General features: G+C 40.3%; 1 protein-coding gene across 1 annotated transcript in view; it reads left to right on the top strand.

The window, feature by feature from the left end:
• Window positions 1-20,633, top strand: part of RC3H2 (ring finger and CCCH-type domains 2) — a 54,089-nt gene that overhangs the window by 1,153 nt on the left and 32,303 nt on the right. Inside the window, exons 2-7 of the mRNA XM_021714845.1 lie at window positions 3,268-3,385; window positions 7,998-8,231; window positions 14,305-14,480; window positions 18,617-18,817; window positions 19,289-19,421; window positions 19,542-19,660. Of these exons, the coding sequence (XP_021570520.1) occupies window positions 3,268-3,385; window positions 7,998-8,231; window positions 14,305-14,480; window positions 18,617-18,817; window positions 19,289-19,421; window positions 19,542-19,660 (981 nt within the window). The remainder of the gene's footprint in view (window positions 1-3,267; window positions 3,386-7,997; window positions 8,232-14,304; window positions 14,481-18,616; window positions 18,818-19,288; window positions 19,422-19,541; window positions 19,661-20,633) is intronic.

Here is a 20,633-nt window from a genome sequence, read left to right as displayed (position 1 = left end):
AATCAATATTTGTCATAATTTAATTGGCAGCATATTTTTGTCAGTATAGTGTAAAATAATATTGCCTCTTGTAGACTATGGCATTTTAGAGTCAATAGCATACTATAGACTTTTTTGTAATGATACTAGCTACCATTTAGTTAGTGTCTGCCATAGGTCAGTTACTGTGTTAATATCATTTGTAAATGTTACCTCAATTGGTTCTTAAAGTGTGACTTCTGTTACCTCTTCAGTCTCTTCTCCTATTACTGTCCTTACACTGACCTTTTGGCCAGTTCTCAAATATATTACTACCGAGGACTTTTTTTTTTTTTTTTTGAGTTGGAGTCTCACTCCTTCGCCCAGGCTGTAGTGCAGTGGCATGCATACTCATGGCCACCCCAGCGTCGACCTGCTGGGCTCCAGCGATCCTTCCGCCTCAGCCTTCCAAGTAGCCAGAGCCACAGATGCATGCTACCATGCCCAGCTATTTTTTAAAATTTTGTTATAGAGACAAGGTCTCACCAAGTTGCCTGGGCTGGTCTCAAACCACAGGCTCAGGCAGTCCACTCATCTCGGCCTCCCAAGTGCTGGAATTACAGGCTGAGCCACTGAGCCTGGCCTTCCGAGGACTTTTGTAGTTACTATTATCATGGTATAGAATATTCATTCCCTCTCCTCTTTCCAATCATTATTCAAATGTCATCGTTCTCAAGGAAACCTATCCTGACCACCTCAGTTAAAATTTCAACTCCCCTCCAGTATTTCCAGTCCCCCCATCTTTGCTGTATAATTTTTATTGTTCACCTCCTAACACACTATTATGTTTCTTAATTATTGGCTGTATCTTCTCTCCACTAGAATGTGAGCTCCACAAGGGCAAGAAATTTTTTCTGTTTTGCTCACTGATAAATTTCTAGTACCTAAAACTATGCCTGGCACATGGTGAGCACTCTGTAGATATAAATATTTATTGAATTATATTGTGCTTTTTTAATTCACTATGAAATACAGATTTTTTTTTCTTTTTTTTTTTTTGAGTTGGAGTCTCACTCTGTCACCCAGGCTGGAGTGCAGTGGCATGCTCACAGCCACCGCGTTCTCGACCTGCTGAGCTCAGGTGATCCTTCCACCTCAGCCTTCTAAGTAGGTGGAACTACAGACACGTGCCACCACACCCAGCTAATTTTTTGATTTATTGTAGAGATGAGGTCTTGCCAAGTTGCCCAGGCTGGTCTTGAACCTGTGGGCTCAGACAGTCCTCTCACCTCAGTCTCCCAAAGTCCTGGAATTACAGGCGTGAGCCACCGTGTCCAGCCTAAATACAGATTTTCATCTTCATTTTGCAAGTATGAAAATTATGGCGTGGAGCACTTTAATAATTTACTCAGCCGGGTGCGGTAGCTCATGCCTGGAATCCCAGCACTTTGGGAGATGGAGGCAAGAGAATTGCCTGAGTTCAAGGGTTCAAGACCACTCTGAGCAACATGGCGAGACCTATTCTCTACCATAAACTTTAAAAATCAGCCAGGCGTGGTGGCACGTGCCTGTAGTTCCAGTTACTTGGAAGGGTGAGACAGAAGGATTACCTGAGCCCAGCACGTCCGGGCTTTGGTGGCCATTAGTGTGCCATTGTACTCCAGCCTGAATGGAAGAGTGAGACTTTGACTCAAAACATAATAATCACAATAATTTACTCAAGATCACTCATAGAACTGGCAGACCTGCAATTTTTTTTACCCAAGTTTTGACCTTTAATTGATTGCACTGGGTCTTATGGGGCTTTTTTTTTTTTTGAGTCAGAGTCTCACTCTGTCATCTAGGCTGGAGTGCAGTGGCATGCTCACGGCTACCACGGCCTTGACCTGCTGGGCTCAGGTGATACTTCTGCTTCAGCCTTCCTAGTAGCTGGAATTACAGGCATGCGCCACCATGCCCAGCTGTTCTTTGATTTATTGTAGAGATGAGGTCTTGCCAAGTTGCCCAGTCTGGTCTTGAACCTATGGGCTCAAGCAGTCCCTTACCCAAAGTGCTGGGATTACAGGTATGAGCCACCAGGCCTGGCTCTTTTTTCTTTTCTTTCTTTTTTTTTGTTGTTGTTCTAGAGATGAATTCTCAGCAAGTTGCCCAGGCTGCTCTAAAACCTCTGGGATCTTGCCTCTGACTCCCAAAGTGCTGGAATTACAGGTGTGAGCCACCGTGCCTGGCCATCTTATGGTGCTTATATGAAGTAAATAATACATTAAAAAGATGCTAAGTGTTACGGAAAAAAATTGTTGTCTTTTTCCCCATACTTATTAATTTTTGTATTCTTTTAGACTTGCAAACAAGTTGCAAAAAATACCATATAGACAACCTGCATAACTTTCAACAGCTTCCTCTATTGTTAATTTTTTTTTTTTTTTGAGTTGGAGTCTCACTCTGTCACCCAAACTGGAGTGCAGTGGCATGCTCATGGCCACCGCAGCCTCAACCTGCTGGGTTCAGGCGATCCTTCCACCTCAGCCTTCCAAGTAGCAAGTAGCTGGAACTATAGGCACTGCCACCTGGCCCGGCCAATTTTTTGGTTTATTATAGAGTTGAGATCTCACCAAGTTGCCCAGGCTGGTCTGGAACCTGTGGGCTCAGGTAATCCTCTCACCTCAACCTCCCAAAGTGCTAGGATTATAGATGTGAGCCCCCATGCCCAGCCTCCTTTTTCTGTGTTATAGCACACGAATCAACACCAAGAAATTAGCACTGATAAAATACTATTACCTAGCCAGGCTCGGTGGCTCAGCCTGTAATCCTACGCCTTGGGAGGCTGAGGTGAGTGGATTGCCTGAGCCTGCGGGTTCGAGACCTGGGCAACTTGGAGAGACCTCATCTCTACAATAAATCAAAAAATTAGCCAGGCGTGGTAGCGCGCGCCTGTAGTTCCAGCTACTTGGAAGGCTGAGGAGGAAGGATCACCGGAGCCCAGCAGGTCGAGGCTCTAGTGACCAGGAGCGGCCACTGCACTCCAGTCTGGGCGACCGAGTGAGACTCCAACTCAAAACAAACAAAGAAAAAAAAAACTATTACCCTACCTGCTTCTTTTTTTCCTTTTTTAACCTACTTAACCCCTTCTATTAATTGTGATAGCCTCAATTTTTGGGAAACAGTTTGGCTAGGTTTTTGGCTTTTACTTAATAATTTTGAGGTATTATCTCTGTATTACAATTTTATACTTACCAAGATTATTATCAAGTATATAAATGATAGTTGTATGAGCTGGATGAATGTATTTCTGCAATTTTTGTTTTCTAGGTACCAGATCATCAGTCGATAAAGTTAAGTAATCTAGGTGAGAATAAACACTATGAGGTTGCAAAGAAATGTGTTGAGGATTTAGCACTCTACTTAAAACCACTAAGTGGAGGTAAAGGTAAGTTCATAAAATGCATTTTTACTGGTGAGTAGGACTTGTTAATACATTTAGTTTGATTGACTTGATGTGGCTAGCCTATTAAATATTTTAAGTTTTGGAAAATGAACTTCCTTGAGAGATATCTTGAAAAACGTATAAATTAACAACATTATATAGTACTATTTTCTGGAAATAACCAGTATTGTTACTAATTTAAGAATTCATCAGACCTGCTCCATATTTATACAATATTTAAATTCATTATTTATACAATATTTGAATTTATTATTAATAGTGCTATGGCATCAGTACAGTAATGTGCTGTTAAAAAAAAAATAGTGCCATAGAAGAGTATTAGTGTTGATAAGTCCTATTAAGACCATTTCATGTCTTCATGTCTTCATTTAGTCATTCATTAAATTTTATTGAGCACATAACAGTGGTTAAGGTCACTGCCTTTGTGGAGCCCATAATCTATTGGAGGAGATAGATCTACAAGTGTAGTAAATTACTTTAAATGCTGTGACAAAAGTGGAATTTTATTTTGTTTATCACTGCATTCCTATTGCCTAACATATTATGGGTATAACAAATAATTGTTGAATGAATTAATCAATTGAGTTATTTATTTTATACCTACTCTGTGCTTTGCTGCACTTTTGGGTATTTTGGACATAGTTGCCTATCTTGTCCACCACATACTTGCATTCATTAATTTAGTGAATAGGCTGGGTGTGGTGGCTAAAGCCTATAATCCCAGCACTTTGGAAGGCCGAGGCAAGAGGATTGCCTGAGTCCAGGGGTTCAAGACCAGCCTGGGCAACCTGCTGAGAGCTCTTTCTATAGTATATTAAAAAAATTAGCCGGCGTGGTAGTGTGCACCTGTAGTTCTGGCTGCTTAGAAGGCTGAGGTGGAAGGATTGCCTAAGCCCAGCAAGTCGACACTGGGGTGGCTGTGAGTGTGCCACTGCTCTCCAGCCTGGGTTACAGAGTGAGACTAACTCAAAAAAGAAAAAATTGTTGAACAGATATCTAAAGAGCATGAACTAAGTATCAGGTACTATGATATTGGGATACATTAGTAAACCAAACAGACAGATATACCTTCCCTCGTAGCACTTATGTTTAGAAAAGGGAGAAACTATAATTAACAATAAGTACAGTAAAGCAAATTATATAGTATAAGCAATAATTGTTATGAAAAGAAAATAGAATACAGTTACAGGGATCAGAAATATGAGGGGAGAAGGGCAGGTACCATTTTTTAAAGGGTGACTAGTGTAGTACTCCTTAAGAAGATTGATTCTGAACCTGAAATAAGGTGAAAGAAGTAAGATAGTAGGTTCCGGGAAAACAGTGTTCCAGGCAAAGGGAATAGCCAGTGCATCTTGCCCAAGGCATGCCTAGTGAATTCAAGGAAAAGTAAGAGGAGAGTGTACCTAGAGCACTGTGAGCGAGAGAGCGTTATGAAATAAGATGAGATGAAATGGTGAGGCCATGTGATGTACAGACTTACAGGCCTTTTAAAGACTTGAGGTTTTTTTTGTTTGTTTGTTTGTTTTTTGAGTTGGAGTCTCACTCTGTCGCCCAGACTGGAGTGCAGTGGCCGCTCCCGGCCACTGCAGCCTCAACCTGCTGGGCTCCGGTGATCCTTCCGCCTCAGCCTTCCGAGTAGCCGGAATTACAGGCGTGCGCTACCACGCCCGGCTGATTTTTTTTTTATATATTGTAGAGATGAGGTCTCGCTGCCCAGGTGGTTCTCGAACCCGCGGGCTCAGGCAATCCACTCACCTCAGCCTCCCAAAGGTGCGGGATTACAGGCTGAGCCACTGAGCCAGGCTAAGACTTGAGTTTTACTCTTAGTAAAATTGGGAAGTCATTGCAAGGTTTTGAAGGGAGGAGTGACATGATCTGACTAATGTTAAGTGGATTATTCTTACTCCTCTGTTCAGAATTTGTTTTAGAAGGGCAAGGGTATAAGCAGGGTGATTGGTTATGAAGCTATTAGGACAATGTTAGTAGCAGTGAAAGTGGTAAGAAGTCATTCTGGATATATTTTGAAGGTAGATCCAAGAGTATTTCTTCAATTATTGGTTGTGGGGTGTGAGAGAAACAGCAGAGTCAGGTATAACTCCTGGGTTTTTTGGCCCAAGCACCTGGAAAGGGGGATTGCCATCAACTTAGGGAGTACTGCAAGTAGATCAGTTTAGGCAAAAAGATCTAGTTCAATTTTGGTCATGGTAAGTTTGAGACATCTAATAGTCACTTGGATGCTATTGAGTAACCAGTGAATATAGGTTTTGTGTTAAGGAATAAGGTCTAGAAAGTATTACCTTGGGAATCATTGGCATATAGATTGATTTTAAGGCAAGGAGACTGGATGAAATTGTCTAAATAGGGAGTGTAGTTAGACAAGAGAAAAAGATTCTTTAACATTAAGAGGTCATAGCCAGGCATGGTGGCTTATGCCTATAATCTCAGCACTTTGGGAGGTGAAGGCAATAGGATTGCCTTAGCTCAGAGGTTTGAGACCAGCCTGGGCAACATTGCGCAACCTCATATCTACAATAAATCAAAAAAAATTAGCTGGGCGTTGTGGTGCACACTTGTAGTTTCACCTACTTGGAAGGTTGAGGTAGAAGGATCACCTGAGCCCAGCAGGTTGAGGCTGTGGTGGTGGTGAGCGTGCCACTGCACTCCAGCCTGGGCAACAGAGTAAGACTGACAAAACAAAACAAAAACCATTAAGAGGTCAGGGGCAAAAAATGAAATTAGCAAAGAAGATTAGATAAAAAGAAGAAAGAAAACTATAAGAATGGGTTGCGCTGGAAGCCAAATAAAATGTTTAATGTAGTAAGGAGTGGTCACGTGTCTTGAATGCTTTTGAAAAGTAAGATAAAATAATAAACTGAAGATTAAGTATTGACTTAGAAAAATAGAGGTTACAGTTGTCTTCACAAGGACTATTTTGGTCAAGTGATAGTGGGAAAACTTGTTTGAGGCACATTTTAGAGATTGTGAAGCAAGGAATTGGAAACAGTAAACATAACGGTCATAGACATAGCCAAGTGGTTACAGTGATGGATTAGGAAATAGTATAGATAACTCCAGAGAATTTGCTACAAAGGTGATGAAAGAAATGGGGCAGAGCTGGTAGGGGGAAAAGGATCAATGAAAATATTTATTTATTTTTAATATGCACAAAATAATAGCATACTTGTTCTTTTTGAACACTAATAGAAATGATCAAGTAGAGAGGAAAAGATTGATGTGAGAATGGGAAGAATTGCTGGAGCAATGTCCTTGCATAGGTACAAAGGAATAGACTCTAAAAACTTACCATTAAGTGTTGTTCAAAATGTCTCTTGTATAATTAAAAAAATTAAGGCCAAGTACTGTGGCTCATGCCTGTCATCTCAGCACTTTGGAGGCCTGAGACAAGAGGACTGCTAGAGATTTGTAGCTTGAGACTAACCTAGGCAACATAGCAAGACTTTATCTCTACAAACTTAAAAAATTAGCCGGACATGGTGGTATGTTTCTATAGTTACAGCTACTGGGGAGACTGAGGTGGAAGGTCGAGACGTTGGTGAGCTGCGATTGTGCCACTGCACTCCATCCTGGGCGACAGTGAAACCCCAAACAACAACAACAACAAAAATTAGAGTTGTTATTAATCATTACCTTTTTTTGTTTGTTTGTTTTTTGAGTCAGAGTCTCATTCTGTCGCCCAGGCTGGAGTGCAGTGGTGTACTCATGGCCACCCCAGCGTCAATCTGCTGAGTTTAGGTGATCCTTCTGCCTCAGCCTTCCAAGTAGCTGGAACTACAGGCACATGCCACCATGCCTGGCTAATTTTTTTCTGCTATATTGTAGAGACAAGGTCTCACCAAGTTGCCCAGGCTGGTCTCGGACCTCTGGTCTTAGACAGTCCTCTTGCCTCCGCCTCCCAAAGTGCTGAGGTGACAGGCTTGAGCCACCATGTCTGGCCTACTCATTACTTTTAAGTTAAACTTTTTGTTCAATCATCTTTAAATTTATATTCAATTGTTTAAGTAAAGGTGGAGAGCAGACTAAATAAATACATGGTACTGTCTTTGAACACATAGCAATACCTAAGTAAAATCTGAAGTGACTAAAAATTAGGCTATGGCTGAGTGCGGTGGCTCATGCCTGTAATCCCAGCACTTCGGAAGATCGTGGCAGGAGGATTGCTTGAGCTCAGGAGTTCTGTAACAGCCTGGGCAACATAGTGAGACCTTGTCTCTACAAAAAGTTTAAAAAGTTAGCGAGGCATGGTGGCACGCATGCTATGTTAGCTACTTGGAAGACTGAGGTAGAAGGATTGCCTGAGACCAAGAGATTGAGACTGGTGAATCATGTTCATGCCACTGCACTTCAGCTTGGGCAACAGAATGAGACTGTGGCTCACCAAAAAAAAAAAATCTCCTTATTACTGCAGTATAATGATATAAAGAGAAACAGAAGACTCATTGTTAGAAAAATGAAAGAATGCTACAAGGGACTCATTAGGAATTGTGGTTTAATATTTAAATACAAATTAATGAAAATTGACTTGTCTTTTTTATTGAAAAATTTTTAGTTTTTTTTTGTTTCTGTTTTCCTAAAGGTGTAGCTAGTTTGAACCAGAGTGCACTGAGCCGTCCAATGCAAAGGAAACTTGTGACACTTGTAAACTGTCAACTGGTGGAGGAAGAAGGTCGTGTAAGAGCCATGCGAGCAGCCCGCTCACTTGGAGAAAGAACTGTAACAGAATTGATATTACAGCACCAGAACCCTCAGCAATTGTCTGCCAATCTATGGGCCGCAGTCAGGGCTCGAGGATGCCAGTTTCTAGGGCCAGGTAAAATAGATCACTGTCTTACCTTTTTTATTAACTATTTGGGCTTCAGTTTCTAGAGCTAGGTAAAAATTCTTAGACTCAACTCATCTTTATTTATACAGTAAGTCTCTTTCATATGAACGAGTTCCATTCCGAGAGCACATTTGTAAGTCCAGTTTGTTCATAACTCTAACAAAGTTAGCCTAGGTACCAAACTAACACAATCGGCTATGTAGTACTGTACTGTATAGGTTTATAGTACGTTTCATAAAACTAATACATAAAAAGACTGGACTCGGTGCCTCAGCCTGCAATCCCAGCGCTTTGGGAAGTGAATGGATTGCCTGAGCCCACAGGTTGGAGAACAGCCCGGGCAACTTGGCGAGACCTCATCTCTACAATAAATAAAAAATTAGCCAGGCGTGGTAGCTTGCGCCTGTAGTTCTGGCTACTTGGAAGGCTGAGGTGGAAAGATCGCCAGAGCCCAGCAGGTTGAGGCTGTGGCCTGGGTGACAGAGTGAGACTCCAACTTAAAAAAAAAAGTACAGTACTGTACAGTAAACTACATAAAAGCAAAGCCACTTGTACAGAATGCACGCACATGAACATGTACACCAGACACGTGAACTAATGTATATAATTGGACATGGAAATGTATGTTTGCATCTTTGAAAGTTCTCAGCTTGAAGGTTTATGTATAGGGGACGTATGGTATTTACAAATCTTGACATAAATAAAGGTGAATCAGTTTTTGTTACTCATAATCTAAGTCAGGGGTCCCTAACTCCTAGGCCAAGTTAAATTAGGAAGTGTGCAGCAAAACAGGAGACGAGCTGTGGAAGAGGGGGGTGGGAGTGGGCAACTCTGCCTTCCATCAGATCAGCGGGGGCATTAGATTCTTATAGGAGCACAAACCTTATTGTGAACTGCACATGCAAAGGATCTAGGTTACATGTTCCTTAGGAAAATGTAATGCCTGATGATACCCCCTTCCCCATCCCGCCCCTGCCTATGAAAAAATTGTCTTCTACAAAATCGCTCCCTGATGCCAAAAAAGTTGGGGACCACTGGTTTTTTGTTATAGACAGTGCTTCAGTGTTTTAGAACAAATTGTTTTGTCTGGGTGCAGTGGCTAATGTTTCTAATCCCAGCAATCTGGGAAACCAGGGTGAGAGGATTGCTTGAGCCCAGAAGTTTCTAGCTTGAGTCAGGATTTCGAAATCAGCCTAGGCAACATAGCAAGACCTCACCTCTACAAAAAATTTTTTAAAAATTAGCCAAGCACGCACTTGTAGTCCCAGCTACTTAGGAGGCCGAGGTAGGAGGATCACCTAAGCCCAGGAGGTCAAGTCTGTGGTGAGTGGTAATTATGCCACTACACTCCAGAAGCAAAAGGCTGGGCGTGGTGACTAATATCTGTAATCCTAGCACTTTGGGAGGCCAAGGTAGAAGAATCCCTTGAGCCCAGGAGTTCAAGACCAACCTGGACAACATGGTGAGAACTCGTCTCTACAAAAAATAAAAAATTAGACATGTATGGTAGCACATACCTGTAGTCCCAGCAACTTGGGAGGCTGAGGCAGAAGGATTGCTTGAGCCCAGGAATTAGAAGTTGCAGCAACCCAAAGTTGTGTCACTATACTCCAGCCTGGGTGACAGAGTGAGACCCTGTCTCAAAAAATAAATAAATTTTTTTTCTTTTGTAAGTTTCAAGTTCTGTCAACAGAGGCAACATTGCTATAATTTTGCAATTTAGAAAACTGTATTAGAGGCCTAAGATTGCATAGGTACTAAATAAAAGAATGGGAATCCTTTTTGTGTGTGTGTCTAAAAAACAAATAAAATACTCTTCATTGTTTTTAAAACTTAACAAAAAAATTAAAACCACCAAGGGATAATTATTTATGATTAGTGCTGTCTATGTTCTGCTTTTAAAAATCTTTATCTCAACCAGAGTTATAAAGTAGTCTCCTGTGTTTTGTTCTAGATTTATTATCTTAACATTCTGATTTAGAACTCAGTTCAGGTAGAATTTATTTTTGGAAAGGAAACTGTTAAAATAAGTAACATTGGGATAGCTGTATAGATGTGGAAAAAGACCAAACTAGATGCATTTCTTATACCTTATAAACTCTGTAAATTACAAACAGATCAGAATACTTATAATTAAGAAATAGGCCAGGCACGGTAGCTTAAGCCTATAATCCCAGCACTTTGGGAGGCTGAGGTGAGAGAATTGCCTGAGCCTGTGGGTTCGAGACCACCCAGGGCAACATGATGAGACCTCATCTACAATAAATCAAAAAATTAGCTGGGCATGGTGGTATGTGCCTGTAGTTCTGGCTACTTGGAAGGCTGAGGCGGAAGGATTGCCTGAGCCCAGCAAGCCAAGGTTGCGGTGGCCGGGAGCGACCACTACACTCCAGTCTGGGCGACAGAGTGAGACTCCAGCTCAAAAAAAAAACACTAGACAGAGTTGATGGTTGTACCACACTGTAATTATGCTAAATGCCACTGAATTGGTTAACTTGTATGAATTTTTTTCTCAACTTTTAAAAAAGAGCTCAGTTTTAGCTCAATTTTGCTACTAACTATCTTACCTTGGGTTAGTCACTTAACTTCTGTGGACCTCAATAGCCTCACTTAGATAAAGGGATTGCAGTTTGAATCTACATTCTAGCTCTGAAGTTCCATTGTTTTGACAGGATAATCATGTATTTTTAACTTTTAATTTTGAAATAATTTCAAATTTATTGAAATAGTATCAAATTTAATGAAAAGTTGCAAGAATAAGGCCAGGTGTGGTGGCTCACACCTCTAATTCTAGCCCTTTGGAAGGCCAAGGCAAGAGGATTTATTGAACCCAAGTGTTCAAGACCAGCCTAGGCTGCATAGCAAGACCTTGTCTTTACAAAAAAAATTTTTAATTAGCTGGGCATGGGGGTGCATACCTGTATTTTCAGCTACTCAAGAGGCTGAGGCAGAAGGATCACCTGAAGCCAGGAAGTCAAGGCTGTGGTGAGCCATAATTGTGCCACAGCACTTCAGCCTAGGAGGCACAGTGAGACCCTGGCTCAAAAAATAAAAATAAAAGTTTTAAGCATAGTGCAGATAATTCTCTGTGTACTCTTTACCCATATTCAGCAGTCTTATGTTCTGCCATGTTTGTTCATCTTTCTTTCTCTTAACCATTTGAGAGTAGGTTGCATATTTTATGCCCCTTATCCTTGTTATTTCAGTTTGTTTCCTAATAAAAATATACTCCTCGGCCGGGTGCAGTGGCTCAAGCCTGTAATCCCAGCACTTTGGGAGACTGAGGTGAGCAGATTGACTGAGCCTGCAGTTTGAACACCCTGGGCAACTTACTGAGACTTCATTTCTACAATAAAAATAAAAACAAAAAATTAACTGGGCATGGTAGTGCACACCTGTAGTTCCAACTGCTTGGAAGGCTGAGGTGGAAGAATCTCCTGAGCCCAGCAGGTCGACACTGGGGTAACTGAGCATGCCACTGCACTCCAGCCTGGGTGATGGAGTGAGACTCCAACTCAAACAAACAGAAAAACATACTCCTGCTACCAGTGATCTCAAAGAAAAAAATCTATATGTAAAACAGTACCTGTACTTGTATGTTCATTACAAAACTATTCACAATAGCTAAATCAAGGAACCAACCAAAGTGTCCAGCAACAGTTGACTAGATAAAGAAACCATGGGATATTATGCAGCCATAAAAAGGATGACATCATATATTTTGCAGCAACATGGATAGAGCTAGAGATCATCATCCTAAGATGATTCAGAACTCAGAAAACCAAATACTGCATGTTCTCATATGCAGGTTCTAAATAGTCACGGAGGTGAAAATGATAGGATGAGGGAGTTAAGGTTCAGAAATTACCTATGGGGTACAGTGTTCACTGTATGGAGAATGGGGCACCTGAGACCCAATCCCCATCATTGTACAATACAAGGGGGAACCCAAAAAACCATGAACAATCATTTTGAGGGACAGGTCCCTTGTACAGGCTTCCCTGCTAGAAAAATGTTCTAGGAACCCATTGTCATCAGTGTACCAGTTAGCATTGTTGTGCATCACGATTTGCAGAACAAACGTCCCGAGTCTGGCAATTAGTTGATGGGTTATACCACCATGACATTGTATCTGCCCGCATTATGCTGAGTACTCAGCAGTTTCTGACCAAAAATGGTATGATCCCCGTACCCCAACCTTCCTATTTACCTAATCTCCCCTCAAGTAACTTTCCTGGATGAAAAAATCCTGAGAGGGCAACGTTTTGCCAATGTGGCAGAAGTGAAACAAAAAATGGCAGAAGCACTAAAGGGCATCAAAATTGACAAATTCAAAAACTGTTTTGAGCCATAGGAAAAGCATCTTGATAGGTGAATTGCATTAAACAGAGAGTACGTAGAAGGTGACTGAGGTTTAAAAATGTAAGAATTAGTACACCGTTTTTTATAAAGTTTGGTTTCTTTGGGTCCCCACTCATATGTCCATGTACCCTCTGAATCTAAAAAAAAAAAAATTGGAGGTCAGGTACGGTGGCTCACGCCTATTATCCCAGCACTTTGGGAGGCCGAGGTGAAAGGACTGCCTAGGCAACCTGGTTAGACTTCATTTCTACAGTAAATCAAAAAATTAGCCGGGTGTGTGGTGCATGCCCATAGTTCCAGCTACTAGGAAGATGAGGTGGAAGGATCACCTGAGCTCAGCAGATCAAGACTGTGGTGGCTGTGAGCAGCATGCCACTGCACTCCAGTCTGGGCGACAGAGTGAGACTAACTCAAAAAAAAAAAAAAAAAAACTGGAGTAAAATAAAATGTAAGTACTCCTATGTAACAAGAATACATTCATCAAATTTTAAAAACAACAATTATATAATTCCGTACTACAGTCTGTAGTTCGTATTTCAGTTTTGTCTGTTGTTCCAAAAATATCTTATGGCATTTTCTTCTAGTATAGGATCCAGTCCAAGGTCACTTACTGTATTTATTTGTCATATCTCTTTTTAGTCTTTAATATGTAACTATTCTGCTTTGTATGACATTGATGTTCTTGAAGAATACAAGGCTTTTTTTTTTTTTTTTTTTTTTTGAATTTGAGTTTGAGTCTCACTCTGTCTCCCAGGCTGGAGTACAGTGGTACGCTCACAGCCACTGCAGCCTCCCCCTGCTGGGTCAGGTGATCCTTCCACCTCAGCCTTACAAGTAACTGAAACTACAGGTATGCGCCACTATGCCCGGCTAGTTGTTTTTTGTTGTTGTTGTTGTTCTAGAGATGAGGTCTCGCCAAGTTGCCTGGGCTGGTCTCAAACCCGTGGAATCAGGCGGTCCTCTCACCTTGGCCTTCCAAAGTGCTGGGGTTATAGGTGTGAACCACCACGCCCAGCCAAGGCTTTTCATTTTATAGAGTATTTCTTAGTTTATCCGATGTTCCCTCATGACTACATTTCAATTATATGATATATCCCTTGCTGTAAAACATTGTAAATGAAGGTAATATCATCGTTGGGTATTGCTTTCAGAGACTAATATTATTTTTAAATTATATACAAAATAGTTCTGATAGGTAAAGTAACAGTCTTGAGCAAAATTACTGTTATTTGTTTTTGTTTTTCGTTTTGAGTTGGAGTCTCACTCTGCCGCCCAGGCTGGAGTGCAGTGGCATGCTCTTGGTCACCCCAGCGTTGACTTGCTGAGCTCCAGTAATCCTTCCACCTCAGCCTTCCAAGTAGCTGGAACTACAGGCACGTGCTACCATGCCCGGCTAATTATACTTGATTTATTGTAGAGACTAGGTCTTACCGTGTTGCCTAGGCTGATCTCAAACCCATGAGCTCAGGTAATCCTCTTGTTTCGGCCTCCCTATGTGCTGGGATTACAGCCATGAGCGTGCCACTGCACTGCAGCCTGGGTGGCAGAGTAAAACTCCAACTCAAATTAATAAATAAATACAAATTGTGACTAATGGACTACCATAAACTGGCACAATTTGCTGGGTTCCTCGTTTAAACTGGCACAATTTGCTGGGTTCCTCGTTTATTATGAATTTATGTTCCTTTAATATTTCTAGCTATGCAAGAAGAGGCCTTGAAACTGGTGTTGCTGGCATTAGAAGATGGTTCTGCCCTCTCACGGAAAGTTCTGGTACTTTTTGTTGTGCAAAGACTAGAACCAAGATTTCCTCAGGCATCAAAAACAAGTATTGGTCATGTTGTGCAATTACTGTATCGAGCTTCTTGTTTTAAGGTAAGTGGTAAGCAACTATCTTAAGGGGGGGTACATGCCTGTATGTGAGACAGAGGCTTTCTCAAATTCATGTTACCCAACCTGTAGGCTCCAGAAATGCAGAATGCTTGAAAGAGTTGGAGGAAACTTTTTCTCCTTCTGCATAGATAATTCCTGCCTATTACTACATATTGACAAAATAACAGCATATATGTGAAGATGTCAGTAACACAGACTAAATCATAAATTATTTGGTAAACTTGATTCTTATCAAGTAAAAGTGGACTATAGAAACCTAATTTATTTATATTTAGTATCTTAAAAGGTAGGTTAGGAACTGTATTGAAAACTTTGTAAGAGGAGGCACACTTTGTAGCCCATTAGTAATTTTGTTATTCTTTGTGATTAAAGCCTTTAATCTTAAAATGGCCTACATGTTGTCTTAGATACAAGAAATTGGAAGGTTGAGGAAATTGCCCTACTCTGCATTTAGGTATTGTTTTTTCTTTGGTGGAAAGGGCAGGGAAGAACCCCGAGATATTTTTTAACGTAGATTCATTGTTTAATAATCTAGTGGGTGGTGACAAACACTGATAGCAAGCTGAATCCTTGAAAAGTTTCCATATGTTTCAAGAGTGTGAGTTGCTTTGGTTTTGAGAAAGGACCAAGAATGTGGAAATAGAAAGGCCCATTGGCTTCTGTGAGAGTAAAGCATCTATATTAGAAACCAAAGCTAGCTGGGCTCGGTGGCTCAGCCTGTAATCCTGCGCCTTGGGAGGGTGAGGTGAGTGGATTGCCTGAGCCCGCGGGTTCAAGACCCGCCTGGGCAATTGGTGAGACCTCATCTCTACAATAAATCAAAAAATTAGCCGGATATGGTAGCGTGCACCTGTCGTTCCAGCTACTTGGAAGGCTGAGACGGAAGGATCGCCGGAGCCCAGCAGGTCGAGGCTGCGGTGGCTGGGAGTGGCCACTGCACTCCAGTCTGGGTGACAGAGTGAGACTCCAACTCAAAAAAAAAAAAAGAAAGAAACCAAAACTTATTTAGGTTATTTTGCTGGTTTTATATTCCTAACTGTGAAAAAGTACAGACAGAAAAAAGTGTCCTTGGCAGACTGCTTAGTTTAAGTTGATGATGGAAATGTATTCAAATGAATTCATTTAACTCTACTAATGAAGCTTGACACTATCTGTCTCATAGTCACAGAGGTTGATTTCATAATCCTAGGGCTACATTGAAATGAATCTCTGGTTCCTCAAACATAATAATTTTGGCTAAGAAGACAAATTCAGAGGTCATTTGTCTCCATAAAGTGACTGACTAGGTTCTCACACTGTATATCACTGATGTAATGGGATATTTTCCTTATAGGTATCATATTTATTTGTAGTTTATGTCTATAGCTGCTACTAATATCTGACATTTGAATAATTATAGTTTAGAAAATTATTTCAATTTTATGCTCTTATCCTCACTGCCTTGTAGTTTAAAATGTTACAGTACAGTGTTTGTATGTATAAAAGGATATACGCCAACATAACTGTCAAAAAGCCTCATTCAGGTGGTGTTTATTTTTAATAAAATCATCTTTGTCCAAAGTCTTTTCCTCATCTTTATAGGTTTGGAGACCTGAATTCTGTGGATGTATACAGTAGATTCTTTTTCAGGATCAGAATTACCCTAACCAAAGTCACATGCAACAATCATCAGTTATATCAATTTGTAATGAGAACTATAATTCTTAAATGCCTTGAATTCTTGTGTTAGTATTTTCCTGTAAAAAAGTATTAAACCTTTGCTTATTGAGCATAGGATCAGAACAAGGGGAGTTAATGATTCTAATGTTTAGTGCAGTAGCTCTTCTCTAAAGGTACACATCAGAATCACCTATGGAGCTTCTAAAAGTATGCAGTCCTAGGCTCTATCACCAGATATTTTGATTGAGCATATACTTTTTAATTATAGGATCTTCAGGTCCAGGGATTCTGACTCAATAGACCTGAGATTGTGTTTTTCAAAGCCTCACAGATAATGTTGATGCATGTATTAGCAACATTATAAGACCAGGCTTCTTAACTATCTATGTTCTTCTTCACTACTCAGATAGATGGACGCTTATACTACTACCCATAACACCCTACATGACCTACATGATGCTTGAATGAATGCTACCATCCTCTGGTTTTATAATTTGTTTTTTTGTTATTTAAGGTGACAATACCTCCTTTTGTTTCCTTAGTGTTTAAGTAGGTCTTAGTGGAGTATAGATTTTTTGGGGGGCTTCTAAATTATACTCTTTCCTCCCTCCCTCTCTCTCTCCCTCCTTTCATCCCTCCCTCTCTCTCTCACCCTTCCCCCTCCCTCCCTCCCTCCCTCTCTCTCTCTCCCTCTCTTAGCTTCCTGAGTAGCTGGAACTGCAGGCACATGGTACCCAGTTACTCTACTCTTTCTTAAATTATACCTAAGGTCATATTGATTAAAATTTTGAACGTGCCAAACACTTCTATGATGTATTTGTAGATTCCCAAAGATAATTAATTGTGACCTGCTAACTTTAAGATGGTAATTTTTTTATTAATTTCCCCATCTTCATGTTCTTGGGGACATATTACTGTTGTTTTATGTGCCAACAATAGCAATAAAAATAACCAGTAAGGTAGCCCCAAGGAGATTTTCTTTTACTGCTGAGGAAACTGAGTGTTTAATAGTTTGCATGATTTGTCCAGTTTAAATTTCAGAGCCTGGGCTGGTTTTATGTATTCTGAATCCTAACCAAGTTTCAGTTATCTTTGTGGCCATTAACAAGTTTTAGGCTTCTGGAATAAATGTGTATTACTTATTGTGAAAATTATGTAGCCCATATACTTGCATGTTTGGATTATTAAACAACTTCACTAGTACATGTAAGACTCCGTGACTTCAATTTATTTTTTTATCACTTAAGTAGTGATTAAAGGTATGTAAATACCTTAATAATAATTTATGTGGTGGCAGAAATTTTCTTTTTCTTTCTTTTTTTCTTTTTAAGAAACAGGGTCTTGGCTGTGTTGCTCAGGCTGGAGTGCAGTGCATGATCATAGATCACTACAGTCTTGAACTTCTACTTTCAAGTGATCCTTCTGCCACAGCCTCCTGAGAAAATGTCTTAATATTCATATAGTAGTGCTAATACATGCCTACCCATTGGCTGGATTTCTTGCTTGTCTATCTATCTATCCCCTGCTGCTAACAAAGTGATGTTTTTAAAAACATAAATCTGATCATGTTACGCCTCTGCTTAAAAGTCCTTAGTGGCCGGGCTCGGTGGTTCAGCCTGTAATCCCACACTTTAGGAGGCTGAGGTGAGTGGATTGCCTGAGCCTGCGGGTTCGAGACCCGCCTGGGCAACTTGACGAGACCTCATCTCTACAATAAATCAAAAATCAGCCGGGCGTGATAGTGCACGCCTGTAGTTCCAGCTACTTGGAAGGCTGAGGCGGAGGGATTGCCGGAGCCCAGCAGGTCGAGGCTATGGTGGCCGGGAGTGGCCACTGCACTCCAGTCTGGGTGACAGAGACTCCAACTCAAAAAAAAAAAAAAAGTCCTTAGTGGCTTCACATTCCCTTCAGGATAACATCCAATTTCTTGTTATAGTATAAGAGAACCTCTACTATTATTTTCTGGTCTGTATCTTAGCCCTTAACCCAGTGTGCTGTACTTTTTCATGTTTCTATTTGCCACTACTCCTCTTTTTAGAATTCTGTTCCTCACCCATCTTTGCCAGGGAAACTCCTATCTATTCTCAAGTTTCAGTTCATGTAACTTTCAGCTGGGAGAAGCCTAAATGAAATCCCTTTCCTCTCCTTGCCAGTCATATTTGATTGTCTTTCCTCTATGTTGCCATAGAACTTTATAATGGCACTTTTACTATAATTTTCTGCTTACAAGTTTGTCTTCCCTACCAGCTGCTGACCTCATTGAAGAAAAGGATTATGTCTTTAGTTATGTAAATTGTTTTGTTCTAAAAGGATTTGTGGCGAGGACATATTATTTTTGTGCCTTATTGTGTGGTGTCTTAAGTGTAGTATGTGCCCCACCTCAGAAAAAGAATAAATGAATTGGTTAAAGGGAAGAGGAACAGACCGATTCTACCTTTTTTCTTTTTTCTATTTTTTAGGTTACCAAAAGGGATGAAGACTCTTCCCTAATGCAGCTAAAGGAAGAATTTCGCAGTTATGAAGCATTACGCAGAGAACATGATGCCCAAATTGTTCATATTGCTATGGAAGCAGGACTTCGTATTTCACCTGAGCAGTGGTCCTCACTTTTATATGGTGACTTGGCTCATAAATCACACATGCAGTCTATCATTGATAAGGTTTGTGAAATTAGAGATCCTGATTTTATACCATTGCTGTTATGTTGAAGGATATTAGAATATTCTAAAGAGTCTAGAGACAAATAGTTGGAGATTCCTATGTTTTTAAATATCAGACTCTTATAAAGTACCTTTTTTTTCTTTTTATTGTTTTTCAACTTGCAAAATAAAATAAGGCATACAACAGGGAAGCAAATACATGATATTAGCATAAAAGCAGCTAAACTTGCAAAGTCTCAAGCTTATCCACATTCTGATGCCAGAGAACTAATACAGCTTATATGTTTTCTAAACGTCTAATGATGAATTTCATAGGGCAGATTCTGAGGTGAAAATTTAATTCATCATTGATACTCCTATGGAATCTGAAGACACTTGAAAACATATTAAGTATGTTGACTAATTGGAAATATTTGAGTGTAGATGTGTCATAGAACCAAAGTAAAAACGATTATCTTTTCTGTTTATTAGCTACAGTCTCCAGAATCATTTGCAAAGAGTGTCCAAGAATTGACAATTGTTTTGCAACGAACAGGTGACCCAGCTAACTTAAATAGACTGAGACCTCATTTAGAGCTTCTTGCAAACATAGACCCTAATCCAGGTGTGTGAAAATATGCTCAGTTGCTTATACTTTTTCTACCTTTGAGGTAAATGAAACAAGAGAATTACTGCTAACATTCTCCCCTTCTCCCCATCCTATTCCATTGGTGGTTCGTTTCAGATGCTGTTTCACCAACTTGGGAGCAGTTAGAAAATGCAATGGTAGCTGTTAAAACTGTAGTTCATGGTCTTGTGGACTTCATACAAAATTATAGTAGAAAAGGTCATGAGACACCTCAGGTAGGTACATTTATTACACTTCCCATTGCTGTTAATCTCTAATAGTTTCATCGTGAATATATTAGCAAGCTGTTTGTTTAACTGACTCCCTATGTGACTCTAGTCTCTTATAAGTTTTTATTGTCTCTGTTTTTTGGGGGGAAATCCAGTTTTTAGTGTACCTGATAAACACTTTATAGGAAGGGTTTAGAGAGTATCTTGGATGTGAGTTCACTTCTTTACAAAATATTTTGACCAAGTATAGATCATTGATTCCTTCCAAAAAGTTTCCTCTAATTCTTTTCTTTTTTAAAAGTATATTTATTTTTTATTTGCTTCTTTTTTTAGTCAATGTCTCTGTTGCCCAGGCTGGAGTGCAGTGGCATGGTCACAGCTCACTGCCGCCTCTACTTCCTGGACTCAGGCAATCCTTCCATCTCAGCCTCCTGTGTAGCTGGGACTAGAGGCACAACTACCATGCCCAACTAATTTTTTAATTTATTTGTAGAGACTCAGGCTCACTGTTGCCTAGGCTGATTGCAAACTCCTGGACTCAAGCATTCCTCCTGCCTTGGCATCCCATAGTGCTGGGATTACAGATTTGAGTCACCGTGCCTGGCCTTAATTATAGACAGAGACAGAGTCTTGCTATGTTGCCCAGGCTGGTCTCTAACTCCTAACCTCAAATGATCTTCCCACCTTAAGTCTCCCCAAAGTGCTAGGATTACAGGCATGAGCCACCATGCTCAAGCAGTCTAATTCTTTTGTAATGTGAGAAATTGTCACTTTTTTCCCCATACTCTCAACCAAATGAATTTCTGCTTATAAATGTGTGAAATTTGAATTTTCAAGGTATGTTCATGTACTTTAGAAGCTTAGATAAAATTTTTTATTCTAATAACTTCCATTTATTTAAGTTACTGTGGGCCAGTCCCGTTCAATATTTTTATGTATATTCTTTCTTTCCTTTTTTTTTTTTTTTTTTTTTTTTTTT

This window comes from Carlito syrichta, unplaced genomic scaffold (assembly GCF_000164805.1).
Source record: "Carlito syrichta isolate Samal-C Ts95f unplaced genomic scaffold, Tarsius_syrichta-2.0.1 Scaffold305825, whole genome shotgun sequence".
In the NCBI taxonomy this organism is placed as follows: Eukaryota; Metazoa; Chordata; class Mammalia; order Primates; family Tarsiidae; genus Carlito; species Carlito syrichta.
This window is presented reverse-complemented; position numbering and strand designations above follow the sequence as displayed.